General features: G+C 48.2%; 1 protein-coding gene across 4 annotated transcripts in view; it reads left to right on the top strand.

Moving 5' to 3' along the window:
* The window catches only part of NTRK3 (neurotrophic receptor tyrosine kinase 3), a 215,013-nt gene that overhangs the window by 22,144 nt on the left and 177,513 nt on the right, over nucleotides 1–15,356 (top strand). For all 4 annotated transcript variants that reach the window (XR_003571361.1, XM_027884977.1, XM_027884976.1 and 1 more), the window contains exons 2-3: nucleotides 11,264–11,338; nucleotides 12,618–12,689. Coding sequence is in view for 3 of the 4 variants with exons in the window: in XM_027884977.1 (XP_027740778.1) it covers nucleotides 11,264–11,338; nucleotides 12,618–12,689 (147 nt within the window). In the remaining variant the exon portion in view is untranslated. The remainder of the gene's footprint in view (nucleotides 1–11,263; nucleotides 11,339–12,617; nucleotides 12,690–15,356) is intronic.

Here is a 15,356-nt window from a genome sequence, read left to right as displayed (position 1 = left end):
CTCTGAGGCTGGGCTGGTGCTGGGACCCTCCTGGGTCTCCAGCTGCCCAGGAGCAGAAATAAACTTTGAATGTTTTTTTTTTTGTTTGTTTGTTTGTTTTTTCTTTTTGTAAAAACAACAACAAAAATAAAGTACAACAGCATCACTCTGGATCATTTCTCCGATGATCTGCTTTTTGGCTTTGAAATTGCTCTATGGTTCTAAACATCACCAAAAAACCATGTCTCCAGTTAAATTCACCTTCAGAGCAAGTGGTGAAAGGGCAGGAGGTGACTTCCTTGCTCCCTGTCTCTCCTCAGTTACTACTGAGCAGGAACTTTGGATTCCTCACGTGCTCCTGTGAGATTTTATACCTGTCAGTTTAATGCCAGCCTCCTGGGAATCCGTCAGCAATAGGGGGCTCATTTTCAGGAGCACCAAACTATCAGGCTCATTGTGTTTATGCTCATGTCTTGTAAGAGGGGATGTGGCCTTGAGCTGTGGAGTGGGGCATGTGGGGCTGGACATCACTGAATCCCACCACTGTGGTGTTAAACCTCTGTGCAAACCCCCAAGCCCCAGTGATGAAACAAAACCTTCAAATGCTGCAAGGAGACCCTGCTAGTGCAGAGTGAGGGTGTCAGTGCTGGGTTAATGCTTGCTACATGTTGCCCAAGCTGCAGCAATTCACATTGTGTCCTCCTGCCTTGCTCCTGGTGTAAAATGAATTTTATTTGATTGAGAGCCAGCAGTGTGCTTGGATAGTGTGAGCTCTAGGGTTTCACCCCACCTTTGGCCCTGGTGAAGGAGGTGCCTGTGTGGATTGAAGGGCTGGGTCTTGGTCAGGGATCTGGTTTTGCTGTGCTGAGAAGCCCTGGCTGTGAGTTGGGTGCTGGGCAAGCAAAGGCTTCTCTGTAATTCAGTTATGCCTTTATCCAGAGGAATGGCAGATCGAGCCATGAGGCGAGCTAGATACGGCCCCAGGATTTGTTGTTTGCGTAGCTGGATCAGCTCAAACACAACAGCCTGGTTAGCAGTGTCTCTGGCTGTCAGAGTCTTCTATAATGTTTTTCTAAGGTGCTTTTTTTCACATTTATATGAACAAAGTAGAGCACTGGGAGAGGAGCTTTTAAAGTGTCTAGTGCCTCCTTGCTCTCCTTTCTTCCCCTCCCTGCCTCCTCCTGCCTGTGTCATGTTTATAGGCATGCTGGTTAGCTTTTCCTTTTCAGAGCCAGCTGACTTCCCTCAAAATACCTGTTATCCCAGGAAGCCTGGAGCTCTGAGTCACCATGTCTTAATGAGTACATCCCCCTGCTCCTGAGTGATGCTTCTGTTTATTAGCCTCATCAATAAGAGCCAAGTCAGTGTGTGTGCCCCTTGTAGGAAAAACTTGGCAGAGGGAAGGGAGATTTGTTTTCATGACTTTTCCTGGGGAAAAGGGGGTCTGAGCCCTTCTCCTGGGTGAGGGAGGACCGCCTCCATTGCTGCTGAGGAGGGTGGGCAGAGCTGGCTGTGATTTAATTGAAGTGCAGATACAAGCCAAGGGCAGGTCATGGCAGTTGGCTCAAAAATAAACTCTCTGGAGAACTTACCTCGCCCTTTGGCTTTATGGGGAGCAGCTGGAAGCTGGTCAGGCAGATCTGCCGTGCTGTGTAGGTAATGGGGACCCTGGCAAGTCTCCTTGCAGGTTGGAGCTACTCTGCCCGTGGCTGCCCTCAGCACAGCAGCTGGGAGTCTGGCCTGTGGCCAGCCCAGCTGGGCATTGCTGCCTGCTTGTTCGAGCTTCATTACATCTGAGGAGCCAAAATGCTGCAGGACCAAAGTTCAGGCTCCTTGGGAGACATTTAGGAGGGAAAAAAAACCCAAACTGTCGTGGGAGCAGGATCCAAGTCCGAGAAAGATGTTCCTTCTCCTCTCCTTTCTTGGGCAGTGGGTTTTCCTGTGTTTGGGGTGTGTGGGAAAGCTGGAAATGGGATGAGCCACATTATGGGCGTTGTGGTGGAGCTGTGGGGGAGTGTAGGAGTTTAAAGTAGGATGGGGGACTCTGGCAGGGCACTGGATTTGGGTGCTCGATTGCCATAACTGTGCAGAAGCTGAGGGACCTCTCCCCACCCACGGTTTGCGGCTCCAAGCTCTGTTTTCTGTGCTGCTTCCAGGACCCAGGCATGGGAGCAGTGGAAAGGATTCACCCAAAAATGTGCAGCTGCATTGGAACAGGATTTGAGATGAAGCTGATGTGGATGTAAAAATTTCCTGACTTGAGACTACTGTAGCGGCTGTGGTTTTGGGGAATGTGCTTGTGGGTTTGTGTGGGTGGGTGGCAGCAGGTCTGGATTAAGGACTGCAGACCCTTCCCATCATGGCACTTGTGCAGCCCCATCCCTGGTTCTTGTCTCTGCTCTTGCTGGACTTCTGTTCCTGTGTCCTCGTTCCCAGTGCCATATATCACAGTAACAGCCAGTTCGTGGGAGATTTTATTTTCTCCTTTTCCTCCTCCATCCATTTTCCTGTCTTCAAGCACAGCTTGAAGTGCAATGTGTGCATGTGGCTGGCAGGGCTCCCTTTTGGGTCCTAGCTGAGCTAATATCGTCATGACCATCTCCAAGACTCTGGTCCTTTTTGTGGGGGCTGCTTCCTACCACGTACTCTTTGGCACCACTCTGTACCATGAGCTGTTCCTGCCAAGCTGAACTCTAGTGATCTCATACCTTTAGTACATCTCCTTGCCTTGCCAATGTGTTTAGGCACTGTGCTCTCTGGGAGAGAAACACTGCTGCCTTTGGAGCAGAGCTTGGCAGCTTTTGTCTGCCTGTATTAATATCTATGTATTTATATAGTTTAGTTTCTGAGAATCCCCAGACCTGTTTGGAGATGGGAATGTGGGGGAATCTGACTTCCAGTTTGAAGTTGCAGGGAGGGTTTAATAAGGCAGAATACGATTACTGAAGCTGATTTTGACCAGGGTACTGCTTCCTCTATAAAATGCTGTTTGATCTTTAAAGACCACAAAATGCTGCACACTGCTGGCTCTCACTGCATATGAAATCCTATGGATAAAGCACCCTTCCCTTCAGCATGGCAGGTGTTTGGAGAGCTGCCTAAAAATGGGAGCTCTTTTGCTCTACGTGGGGGTGAGGAGACCAAAGGGTGCTGCCTCGCCCTGAGGTTTGTGTGGTGTAAACTCTCAGGGAAATGTTTTTTTTCTGCACTTGGATTGCCCTTTCATCCTAGATGGCTACATGGCTAGTGTGGAGATGGGTTTTTGTGATTAGGTATGCCCAGGTTGATGTTAGCAGTCCTGAGCCAGGAGTCTCTGCTCCATATAGCCCAGATCCATGTCTAACAGTTAAAAGGAACTCACTGGGCACAGAGGACTGGCTTTGTAGGCTCTCCTCTCAGTGAGTAATGAAAGAAATGCCCTTCAGGCAGATATCATTATTTTTGAGTCTGCCACCCAGAGGAAAAGGGGAGTGAGCTTTGCCTGATGCTGCAGGTGGAGAGTGAACTCTCACTTTTACTGATGCTTTACCCCAAGGTGGCTGTATTTGTGTATTTATGTCCATGTCTGCAGGACTTAACTACCTGTCCCATCTTATGTTTTCTCACTTTGGGTGAGGTTTGGGACTGTGTAGGGGTCAGATAGTGACAGGCAATAAATAAGAAAGAGTTAGGGAGGGAGCCTGCAGTGGCTGGGAAGTGCCAAGGTTTTGGGCAGGGAGCTGGGGCTGAACCAGGAATCCGACCTGTATGCTGAGAGGTTCAGGGGCATTGTCCTCACAACCCTGCTCCCTGAAATGTTGCAGCCCTTGGGAATTTCCACCTGAAGCTTTTGCACTGTTGCTTGGCTCTGATAAATGAGGTTTCTTCAGCACTGGAATGATTTTGGAAACTAGAATGATTTTACTTGGGACCCCAGGGCTGCTTCCTCCCAGCACTAGCTGAGTAATAGTGATGGAATATTAAGGCAGTATTGGTTGTATGACAGCTGCACCCACGGCACTTCTTCAGCTCTGCCATCCCACTTCCACCTATTTCTTCCTTTCTGAAATTGTGTGACTGGGCATAACTCCCTACACTGGAAAACTTTGGATGTAGTGTGCAATAACAAGAACATACTGCTTCCTGTGTTCTGCAGCAATCTGTCCATGCTGGGCCCAGGCAGCCCGCTGTCCTTTAGTAACAGTGACACATTGTCCCTGTGAGGGATGCTCTCTGCTCCATAACTCACCTTCCAGAGCTGGTGGGGGATGCAGAGGCTTGAGGAGATCACAGAAGGAAATCTGGTGAGTGCACAAACATGGGGCACAGCACACCCTGTGCCTGAGAGGATCTTCTTCCCCCTGGGGACAAAAGCAAAGGATGAAGTCCTGGTCACATTGGTGCTGCTGTCTGTTTTTTAGAAGCATGTACTTTGTTCAGCTCCTGTATGTCCTTATGGGTGCCAGGCAGGATGCCTTAAGTGCAGTACCTGGAAAAAAACCCTAATGTGTTCAGCTGAGCCTAAAGCTATTTCTCAGGGCATCTTCCACAGCTGGGTGTCTCTATATGACAGTCTTGTTAGATGGTGCAGCTGTAGCAGCTCCTCTGCACCTGGTGGTTGCTCCTGGCCAGCCTAGGGCCAGGCAGATGCTGTTGGAGTGAGCGTGGAGCTCATCTGGATTCATCCAAAAGGTGTTCTGTGGGGGAGTCTTCTCTTCTGAATGCCTTGTGTCCTGTGAGTTGCTTGTGTGTACCGGTAGCGTTTCTCCAGGAGCACTGCTGAGACACCACTGTGCAGTAGCTTGTGCATAACCCTATCATCCCCACATCTTCCCCAGCTGGGGATTGGGAGCTTTTTCCTTTGCTTACCCTTGCTGGGCTGGATGTGGCTGGGCCCATGGGATGGTGACTGAGTGCATCCCTGTCGCACCCTCTGCAGCACCCAAGTACCCCTACATGACCTTGTCAGGAGGAGCAGATCTGCCAGCTCAGGGAGCTGTGTCACAGTTGTGGGTTTTATGACTGTTACCCTGACGAATCACAATTACACTGTGGGGTTATGCTCATAATTGTTTCTACAAAGCTGGATTTGCTTTCTTTACCCCTCCTTTTCCCACTGACCTCAAATTATCCTTAATGATGTAAAGTTATCCACTGCTGGGTGACCTTTCCATGCTTTTTGGGAAGGGGAAAATATTGCTTTAATGGGAAAAATATTGTCCTTTTAAGTCTTTTTTCAACTGCACTTGACTTTAAGGTTCTGTTACCAATTGACTTTTATAACTTCCACATTGAGGGAATCAAGTCCTTTTTTGCACGTGCTTATTAAATGTATGTGATAAGTGCTTTATAATACTGTGAAAGGTGCCTGATTCCTTTATGGCTTCCTTGTCCCTTTTTTGGGGTGTGAGGGATGGATAAAAGTATCTGGGAATTCCCACCATGTCTGTGCTTTGCCCTGGAATGTGGGACCTGCACCAGTGTCACAGATTTTCCAGCCTTCAGGGCTTCCCATTAACATCTGCAGCACCTCTTCTTGGACGAGGCAGGTCTTACCGGTCAGGGGTTTGGAGATGTCTTCCCTCTATTCCCAGTGCAATCAAATTCACATTTGCATGGTCTGGAGCTGTTGTGCCAAGCGGTTTGTTTGTAATGCTAAACATATCAGGTAATTGAAAGCTAATGCTTCTGTCTGGATTATGAGGTTTAATATGCCTGGGCGACAAATCAATTTTCCTGTTGCCCTACAGGAGAGAGAAGGCAAATACTCTGCTTCCCTTCCCTATATATATATATATATATAATTGTGTGTGTGTTGGGATGCTGTCTGCTTGCTGGCATGCAACCTGTTCACTGCCCAGCATCCAAACGTGAGTGGCATTTGTAAAGCATGGCTCTAACAGGGATGTGTCATCTGCTCAGGCACTGATTGGAGCTGATGGCATCCTCATGAAAAGTTTTTTTTCGCCTCCAGTCTGAGATAGATACAGATTTGGGTACCACATGTGTACACATGCTGTGTTAATACTTAGTGCTTATCAGGTGCCTTTTTTAGCTGTTGACCACAGTGCTTGAAAAGCCGAGAGAGATTAGATAAATATTATCCTTGTTGTATGAGGAGGGTGAGGGAAGGCCAGACACATTAAGTAGCCTCAAGCTAATCGCTTGGTAAATTGTCATGAGGCTGTTTGTTCACCTCTGCCTCATGTAAGTGGGATGAAATGAGCCTGACTGTGATTAAATCCCAATCTCCTGTGCTGCATTGGCCCTGGACTGGAAGGGGAGTATGTGGTGATGTGTGGTCTCAAGAAGGTGACACCAGCCTGTGTTGTCAGACACCACCTTGCATGGTGTCCTTCTGGGAGTGAAAGGAATTGCTGTTCTCACAGCTTTAGTGGCTACCAGCCCTCCTGCAGCAAGTGGGGCAAGGTCCTGGCACTTCTGGAGACCAGCTGAAACCTAAACTCTGTGACCTGGTGGTCTTATGGTCAGCAAGAATACTGATTTTCTGTCTATGTGATGCAGGGGCAAAGACACCTGCTGCCTTGCTGGCCTCACATGGTGCTCTGGGATCTGAGTGAGACGTGGTGCTTGCAGGCTGCTGAGCTGGCAAACAGGGCTTGACACTTCACAAGTTTGCTATTAACTGGGACAGAGCATGCGAGCTCAGGGCTGACCACTGTTCTGACTGCAGCAGTCTACAAGGCCTTCAGCAAGTTGTAAAGGCATGTTTGTGGGTGCATGGAGGCTGAGATGTGATGCAGGGTTGGCCTCCTAAGGTTAACTTTTGTCAGGCTAACCCCATGCCTTCCTTTGGAAAGGTAGCTGATTTCCTCAGCAAAGAGAGGACACTGTGATGAGAGGTTAGTTTGATGCTGCATTATGTCAGAAGTGAGTTGTTTTTCTGGAGAAGACACAGTTTAGCCCAGGTGTTGCAGGTGAAGTGGGGCAATGGTGGTGGGAGGTGTTGAAAGATGCGGTAACTACTGAGGTTCCTTGGAGGTGATGCTGGCTCATGGGTTTGTTGAGAACACTGGCGCAAAAGGCAGGAGCATGCTCATGGGCTGCACTGCCTGAGCTGTGGGACCACAAATTGGGTTGAGGACAGCCAATGGGAAGAGCTACAGTAACAAAACCAAGAGACAGTCTGTAACGCCAAATGGGTTGAATGTAAATGTGGGTGTAATGGGGCTTTTGCTGCCTGCTAAGAAATCATGTCCATTGGAAATGACCTGGTGAATAGAAATGCTTGATGCAATGCTTAATAAAGGGGTAAAAACAAACCTCCAGGTTGATGAGGCTGTGATAAAGGTCATTGTGATCTCAGGCTGCAAGTCATGGTGTTTCCAGTGTAAGTGGGGAGCTGCTCATGCTGTTATACAAGTGAGACCTCCTGGAGACTGCTGTGTTTTTGGTCACCCTTACTCAAGAAAAAGGGACTTAAATAGGTTGATGAAGGAACCAGAGAGCCATTTTCTGTGTGTCTGTCACAGTAGTCCTTCTTGCATAGATCACCAAGCGTGAGTGTCTGGGTCTGAAAGCAGAAGCAAAATAACCTCTCTGCCAGGACTCTGCCTGAGCAATATATCTGCATCACTTCTGGGGCTTGAGTTAGTATCACTTCAGGGCACTTGAGACAATTTGCCTTGCACTTCACTGGTACAGATGCACTGCCTTAGAGGAGCTGGCATCGTGTAGCTTATAAATGATAGTTGGGTGGAACTGGTTTCTGCTTGTAAAGGAGGGAGGAAGAAGTGCCGGGAAAGAAAAAGAGCTGCTTAAGCAAAAATTGTTTTGACATAAGAGAAAATGGATGTAAAATGCTAGTGAATACCTTTGGGTAAGAAAAGTGAAGTGCAGCGTTTCAGTCTGAGTTGGGAGAGCAAAGCCTTACCAAGGTGAAATTTGATTGTCTGTAGAAGGCATGGTATAATTCAGCTCTGCAATGCAAGCAAGGAGACCTGGACTAGCAGGACCCTCCAAACATACAAGAAGTATGAGAAGGGAGTGAGTATTTAAACAAACATGCCCTACCCTCTATCCCAAAAAATAAACGAGCTCCCTCATCTGTGTTAGCAATGTGTCTCATATGGTCTTGATTAGAAGTTGGATATGAGTCTAGGTGGATATGCACGTGGTGAGCTCTTCAGGATTTGTGAAGTATGGTATTGCTCTTGAAGCTATTGGGTCTTGCAGAAGAGCAGTTTGCCTTAGTAATAACTGAGGAATGCCACAAGAATATGTATTAAGAGACGTTTACAGGGAGGAATAAACTCTAGTCCATTGACTGTAATTCATACCTCAACACCTGATTGAGGAGACCAGGGCAGGGCTGGGAGCTGTCACAGCTGTATTTGGTGTGAACCCAGCACCCGTGTTCCTGCCGGGTTAATGAACCGAGGCAGAGGAGGAGGGAAGGTCTCAGTATTCGGCAGCAAGTGGGAGGATATAAGATTTCTAGGGCAAGCAAAACCCTGGAAGGAAAAGAGAGGGAGATAGTTGAGACACTGAAGGACATGAGAGGAACTTAACTTTCACGGGTGGAGTTTCTCTGCTTGGTTGGTTTGCTTTCCTGTGCAACCACTGCCAATCTCACAATCACAGCTTGACTCCTTGAGCTTTCAGAATAGGATGCATTTCTGTTTTGTTTTTTTTTTTTAAGTGGGTTCAGGTGAACCCAGCCAGTGCAAAATTACACTGTTCTTTCCAAAGCAATAGGGAACCAAAGAAAATGGTTTTCCTGGTGTATCTTTGAGGTGCCTGTAAACCAAGACCGATTTGTCACTTCTAGGAGCAAGGGTGCAACTCCTGCTGAGTTGAAAAAATCAGAGAAAAAAGGGTAAAAGACATTTCTGGAAATCCCTGAGAAAGGAAGGGTTTGTGTAGCTTAAAGGACCCAAAGTCCCTTGCTGACCTATGCACCTACTTGAAGATGTTATTTCCCTGCATTGCACTCTATGTAAAGCAGCTGCTGGGCTGGGGGATTATCCTATGTGTGTGTGCGTGTATTTCCACTACTGCTTCTCATCTCTTACTTTATGGGTATTGTGCTGTATGTCTTGTATATTGTACGTGTGTCAAATGTACGAAAGCATAGCTGGCTCAGGAAGCTCATGGGCTTTGTTTGGGGAGGTTGTAATACAGGTTGTGGAGTTGTATTTACAGTCTAGTGTAATGTCACTTCTAGGGGGGCTTGGCCATGGGGAGGCCCCCAAGACCCCCATACCCCAGAGCTGAGTCATCAGAATTTCATGCCTAAGCATAGTGCTGGGAACAAGCTTGGATCTTTTTCTGTCTCTTCTAGAATGCTGCCCACATGGCTTTGAGTGTCAAGTCAAAAATAACCTTGACTTTTTTTAGCAAACACAATCAATAAAACAAGAGCCAATCTGGCCGCCGCCTCCTTCCCAGCTGTGGTAGCTCCATCACTCCTGGCTTGGGACTGCTCCATCCCTCCCTGAAGGTCATTGCTTGGGTGCTGTAGGTTCAGCATGTCCTGGTGGTAAACCCACATCATCCTATTCCTCCTTTTCCCCTTGCCCTTTCTTCCTCTTGGAGGACCTTCACTTTGCTGTGTAGGAGTTGCAGACGGGAAGTATTTTCAGCCTGTGTTTGTAGCCTTGCTCAGTCCTGCAGTCTTGTGCCCCAGGACCTGAACTGGCAGTCCTGCCCTGACTCGAAAAGGTTTCACTGAGCTGTTGGAACTCCTGACTGACTCCTCCCAGTCTGCGTTCTGTTCTGCAAATGTTCACAGGGGCCTTAGATGTTGGCAGGGAATATGAAATGGCTGTAATAATGTCCTGTTTCTCATTCTGTCTGGGACACAGGCGATACAAGCCGATGAGCAGGTCGTTGAGGGTGAACAGTGACTTACACTGTCATGCAGCAGCAGTTGGGAGCTCATGCTGCGTCCTTGCACTAACCCCTCTGGGCATGCAGGCAATTATGGAACATGTGGAAAGCAGAGGTGACTCTTGTGGGTCTCTGCTTTTCTTGGATCTGTATGGTGAGAGCAGAGAAATACACTGAGATTTAGTCCAGGCTTTGTATTTTTCTTTTTTGAGCTGGATGTTATTTGGGATGTGGCTTAAGGAAGTCCATGTACTTCTGTCACGCTGATTCATCTGCTCTTGTGCAAGCACAAGGTGTAGCAAGTGCCGGAGAAGGAAAAAAGTGTGGCCCCTACAACTGCTCTAGAAGTGGTCTAAGATCTGTTTTCTGCTTATTCACCCTCTGAACCACCGTGTGGGGTCCTGGAACCTTCTTGCCTAGAATCATAGAATCACAGGATAGCTCTCAGTGTTTTCTCATCACTCCAATCCTGCATCACTTGGAGATGTTTCCCCTCTCCAGGGTCAAGTGCAAAGCCAGCTGTTGCACCAAGGCAAATGTGAGCTTGGGTGTACATGTTCAGAGACTTCAAAGTTGGGCTTCTTTCCCGTATTGTTCAAGAGGGACATGCCAGATGTTTTTCCCCCTTTCAGTTGACTTTTAGAGAGGACCACCTCCACCTGCTTTTCAGTGAAAACCTTCTTGAAAACGTTTGTGCTTTCTGGTGGAAGGGTGTCTGAGATTAAACTGGAGAAAGCCAGAACTGCCCAAGGACTGCCTGGGGGACGAGGACTGAACTCCTTTTACTCGACCCAGCATTGCAGCCTTTTAGCAGAGACCAGTGGCAGCAGCCACACTGCTGCCAGCATCACTCCTGTGCTGCTGACAAGAGGGGACCCTGTTCTCTGGGACTACCGATCTGTCACCTTCCCCCGGCTCTAATATTTACTGAAAATGGTCCTGTGGTGACAGATCTATTTCTGTTTTTGTTCTCTGTAACATACCTGCCAGACTGCCCCAGGCGACTGAGGAATTTGTAATAAAGGCAATGTTTCCAAACTGAGCTTGGTGCTCTCCTGCCAGCAGCACTTCCAGCCGGCAAAGACTAGGACCCTGTTTATCCACCCCAGTTAGAGACTGGATAAATATGACTTTTCAAATTTGGGCCCTAAGTTTTTGTTGAGAGGTTCTGTTTGCTTTCACTATCTTGTGTAACCCATTTCAATCCTGTCTTTGTTCAGTGATGTGTGCAGTGAGGGGCAGTGACTTGGGCAAGGATGTTCAGTGGCTCCGTTGCACATTCTGTGCTTGAAATTGCGGGTAAAACCACATTATTTGACTTTTCCAAAACGCTGGGAAAACAGAATGGAGCTGGGTGGTAGGGCATGACATTCTCCCTCTGTGCGCCATGCCCTGCATGAACAGAGCAACCATCTGGTTGTGCCACAGCTGAGCCTTTCCTTCTTCTCCACAGACACATAGAGAACTGGAAGAACTTGCAGACACTGAACGCCGTTGACATGGAGCTGTACACAGGACTCCAGAGGCTGTGAGTATGTCCTGCGCAAAAGGGAGGGGAATGGACCTGGGCAGCCCCTTCCTTCCAGCAGAGCCATGGCTTCCCTCCATCTGCAGTCTCCACGCTGTCAATTTAACCTGCTGGATCTGCTGTGGTTTGCTGTGAGACTCCACAAAATGGAGATGAAGGGCTTTTTGGTCTTTGCTGGGTCTGTGAGAAGGAAGATTGCTAGCTCCTGACAGCTCTGTCAACACACATCAGCCCTGACCTCTCCTCTCCCCTGCTGTTTTGGTTCTGGGCTCATGTGTTGTTCTGACTCATTTCAGCCCCACAATGTGAAATTCCAGCTGTCTCCACCAATCCTTCATTGCTGGGCTGTTGGTCCTCATTTAGAACAGTTACCATCACGGTGGTGCTGCACAATAAGGGAATTGCATCTCCCTGCACAGCTCTCTGAGCACAGGGAGAGGTCGACTGTGTGCGTCATGGAGGGGAAATTGAGGTCCATGAGATTGAAGGGACTTGCCAGATGCTTGGGGAGCCTGGCCAAGCAAGGATACCACCCAATCTCTTTATTCCCCCTCCTACATACTCCTGGATCTTGGGAGTGCCCTGGGTGCTGCTTGTGTGAGATGCAGAGCATTGCTCAGGGATAATCAGAGACTCTAATAATGTGTTTCACTGGGAGCTTTACATTAAGTACAGCTCCCATGTGGGCTGGAGGAGGTGTATACGGCTGAGCACTCAGTAACCAAACTCCAGCAAGCTGTACTTTTAACACACAGACGCACTGTAAGCAGGCTTGCTGCTGTTTTCATCTCCTCTAACAAAGCAGCAGTGGCAGCAGATATTGAGAGCTTTTCTAAAACAGAGTATGAAGAGGATTCCCCCTTCGATGTCCAAAATTCCCTGCATAAAATACCTTTCCTTTTCAGAGCTGCAAGCAGAAGGGTTTTCTCTCGGGTATGAAGAGAGGAGATGACTTTGTTGAGGGTTAGGTTTGCTTGTGGCAGTGTTGCTTGTGAAGACAGAGGGAGAGGAGCAGGAGATGGCCTGTGGCACCCCAGCAAGCCTTGGTGGATGTGGGAGCAGAGCCTTGCCCAGCAGCTGCTCTGTACTGTCTGTCACCATATCAGATGAAGCTGAAAAGCCAAATCTCCTCTTTGCTTGTGGCTCACGGAGGCTGCCTGGGGACAGATGTGCCTCCCAGGGGTGGGAGGGGGGAATCGAGGGGTCTCAGGTGCTGAGCAGGGTTTTAGAGCAGTTGTCTGCCTTCACTCCATTGCTGCCCTTCTGCATCTCTCTGCAGGACAATCAGGAACTCAGGACTACGAAACATCCAGCCACGCGCCTTTGCCAAGAACCCTCACCTGCACTACATGTGAGTGCCAGCAGCTGCTGTCCCCTTTTCCCTCTGCTCCCTGTGGAAAGGCGACTCACAAAGTGGATCCTTAAAGTGCCTGTTGGGGACGGCAAGGAGAGGGAAGCAGAACGCTGATGGGGAAAGAGAGGGAGAGGTGGGAAAGGGCAGGAGATGGAAGAGCGAATGGGTGGGGAAGTGAAATCGGCTGCGATGCAGGATGGGGCGAGCTCCCGCTGGGCAGCTGATGGGTTTGGGTTTCTGATAACTGTCCTGGCTTTTATCGCCTCTCTAACGAGCACTTGCATTGTTATCGGGCTTGCAGCGGCTGGTGCACCTTTCCCTCTCTGCAGAGTTTGGGGACGGCCACCAGCCCCAGAGCACAGCCAGAGCCTGCCCCGCTCGTTAGTTTTTAACCAAAGGCTGCTTTTCCAATACAAATCCTGGGGTGCAGGGGCTGCCAGCTCTGCTCCTAATTATTGACTTCTTAAAGTAGTATCTGCACTGGGCCTGGGGTAGGGTTGTTTTGTGCTAGAGAGGCTGGAGTGCTGTTATCATGGGACATTGCACAAGTGTCCAGCTGCTGGGGCATCATTAGCCAGCAAGTACAGTGTCACGGGGAATTTCCACATCCTTGATGCCAAGGGCACTGGTTTATTTTCTAAATGTGTATTTGCTTTTCCCGAGGTGAAAAATCAAAGCCTGAATTTCAGGCCACTCTGCAAGGTGCTCTATGGGCTTAAAATATCTTGTCCAAGTAACTGTGTCCGAGATCAAACCCCTCTTCTGCTCCAGTATAGATACAAAAGGTGAAAAGGGGTTGCTGAGAGGCTCCATCCTTGGGCATGAGCTGATGGGCTGGATGGAGAGTATGTGTATCCCTGCTTTTTGGAAACTCGTGCCAGTGGCTTCTTCCCTTTAAAAGTGCATCCATTTGAGTCTGCAGATGCATTGGGCCATCGATACAGACTTGTTCCTGGGGCAAGTAGATAAATGCGACCTGCAGAGCAGGATAGATTTGTCTTTTGATGTCTGCTCAGAGATGATGTGAACTGAAAAACCCCAAAAGCTCCCTTTTTGGAAAACCATTTACAGTTGCTAAGTGACAGTAAAGTACTTGCTAAATAGGAGAACTGCAGTACCAAAGGGCATGAATAGTTGAGGGCATTGTGAACGTGGACTGAGCTTTTTTGAGTTTAAAGAATTGCATATTTTTCATAATATACTCTCGTTAATGCTGACCACTGGGATTTTCCTGATTTCTGCCCTTTGTAATTTTGATTTGAAGCAGATTTTTTGTGTTTTCTGTAGTTAGTTATTTGTTCCTGGGCAATGTTCTCTCTGAACCACTCTCAATTGATTTTTTTTTTTTTTTGAGGGTTGTTTGTCAATTGTGTAGTTGCTGTTTATGTATCTAGCAGATAAAATGAATAACATTTGATTCCTGATGAAATTAGTTTGGATGTCGTAGGAGTTTAAAAGGCCCAATACACTTGCTTTGAGGCTGAATATGACATTAATGTGTACACAGGCAATTGTTGCTGCTTTTCCCCAAAGTGTTTGTTTTTGTCTTTTGGAATTACTTTTGGGAGTGGAAAAACCCCCACATCCATCTCGTGTCAAGAGTTAAGGTTGGTATGTGGTGATGAAATATGTGTTTGTTTACTGCTTGGTCCATGTAAGATTGATCATGTTCTTAACATCTTTCTTTCCTTGCCTTTTGAAGCTCGAGGCAAGTAAGTATATTATTTGGTTAGTGTTTGCCAGTGAGTTTTGATGCTGTTGCTGGGACTTGGCAGCATGGATGTTTGTAGGGTGGATGTTCCCTGTAGAGGATGCTGGGCACCCAAGGATGGAGACTTAGTGCTTACAGGGTTGGTGACTCCCTCTTGTTCCCCAGAGGCTCTCAGACCGTGGTGCCACTGCTCCTTTGCAGCCAGGCTGCCTTTCCCAGGGTGGATTCTGAGGCTTTGCACAGCCTGGCAGGCACCTGGTGCCACCTGGGATCCCCTCATGGCCTCAGCTCTCTGCCAGTGCATCAGGGTGCCTCCTTGGCTGTTCTGCAGGCACTGCCTCCCTCAAAGGCCTGAGATCTTCTGCAGCCACTGCACGTAGGAACCAGGGATAAAAGGATTAATGGAAATGTCACTCTGCTCTAACTCTTGGGCTGCTGTAACCAGGTACAGTAGCAGACAGGAGCAAGGGAGACTGTCCCAGTCCCCTTGTGGAAGGGCTGCCTGCAGTACTGGGGACTATTGGATGGTGTTTAGGGCTTGTTGAGTTACTGCTACGTGTTTTCGCTGCCACTCTGGTTTTCCTTCACCTTTGATGACTGTTTGGATGGTTGCTGGTGGAGCTGAGTCAATAAGATGGCAAATGTGCCTAATAAATGAGAAGGTGGTTTCACTGCCGGTGAGGGTTGGTACGGGGAGGTGGGAACCCTGGGCCAGACCTTTGCAGGGTGTGCAAGCTGTGTTTGAGCATTTTTTTCACATGAAGCTCATGTACAAATTCTTAAGTCTCAAAGGCTGATTTTTTTCCCTCCCCCCCTCCTTTCCCATCCTGGGTTAAATCCAAACTTCCTGCTGAACTAAGTTTTTTCCCAGTGCCTTTCATCAAGGTTTCCTCCTCTCAAACGGGCCAGAAGGCTTTGCCTTCTCCCAGTAACATCTATTTCTGGCCCTTCCT

Source organism: Empidonax traillii, unplaced genomic scaffold (assembly GCF_003031625.1).
Source record: "Empidonax traillii isolate 1590-97213 ecotype Southwest subspecies unplaced genomic scaffold, ASM303162v1 scaffold158:size1480230, whole genome shotgun sequence".
Classification (NCBI taxonomy): Eukaryota; Metazoa; Chordata; class Aves; order Passeriformes; family Tyrannidae; genus Empidonax; species Empidonax traillii.
This window is presented reverse-complemented; position numbering and strand designations above follow the sequence as displayed.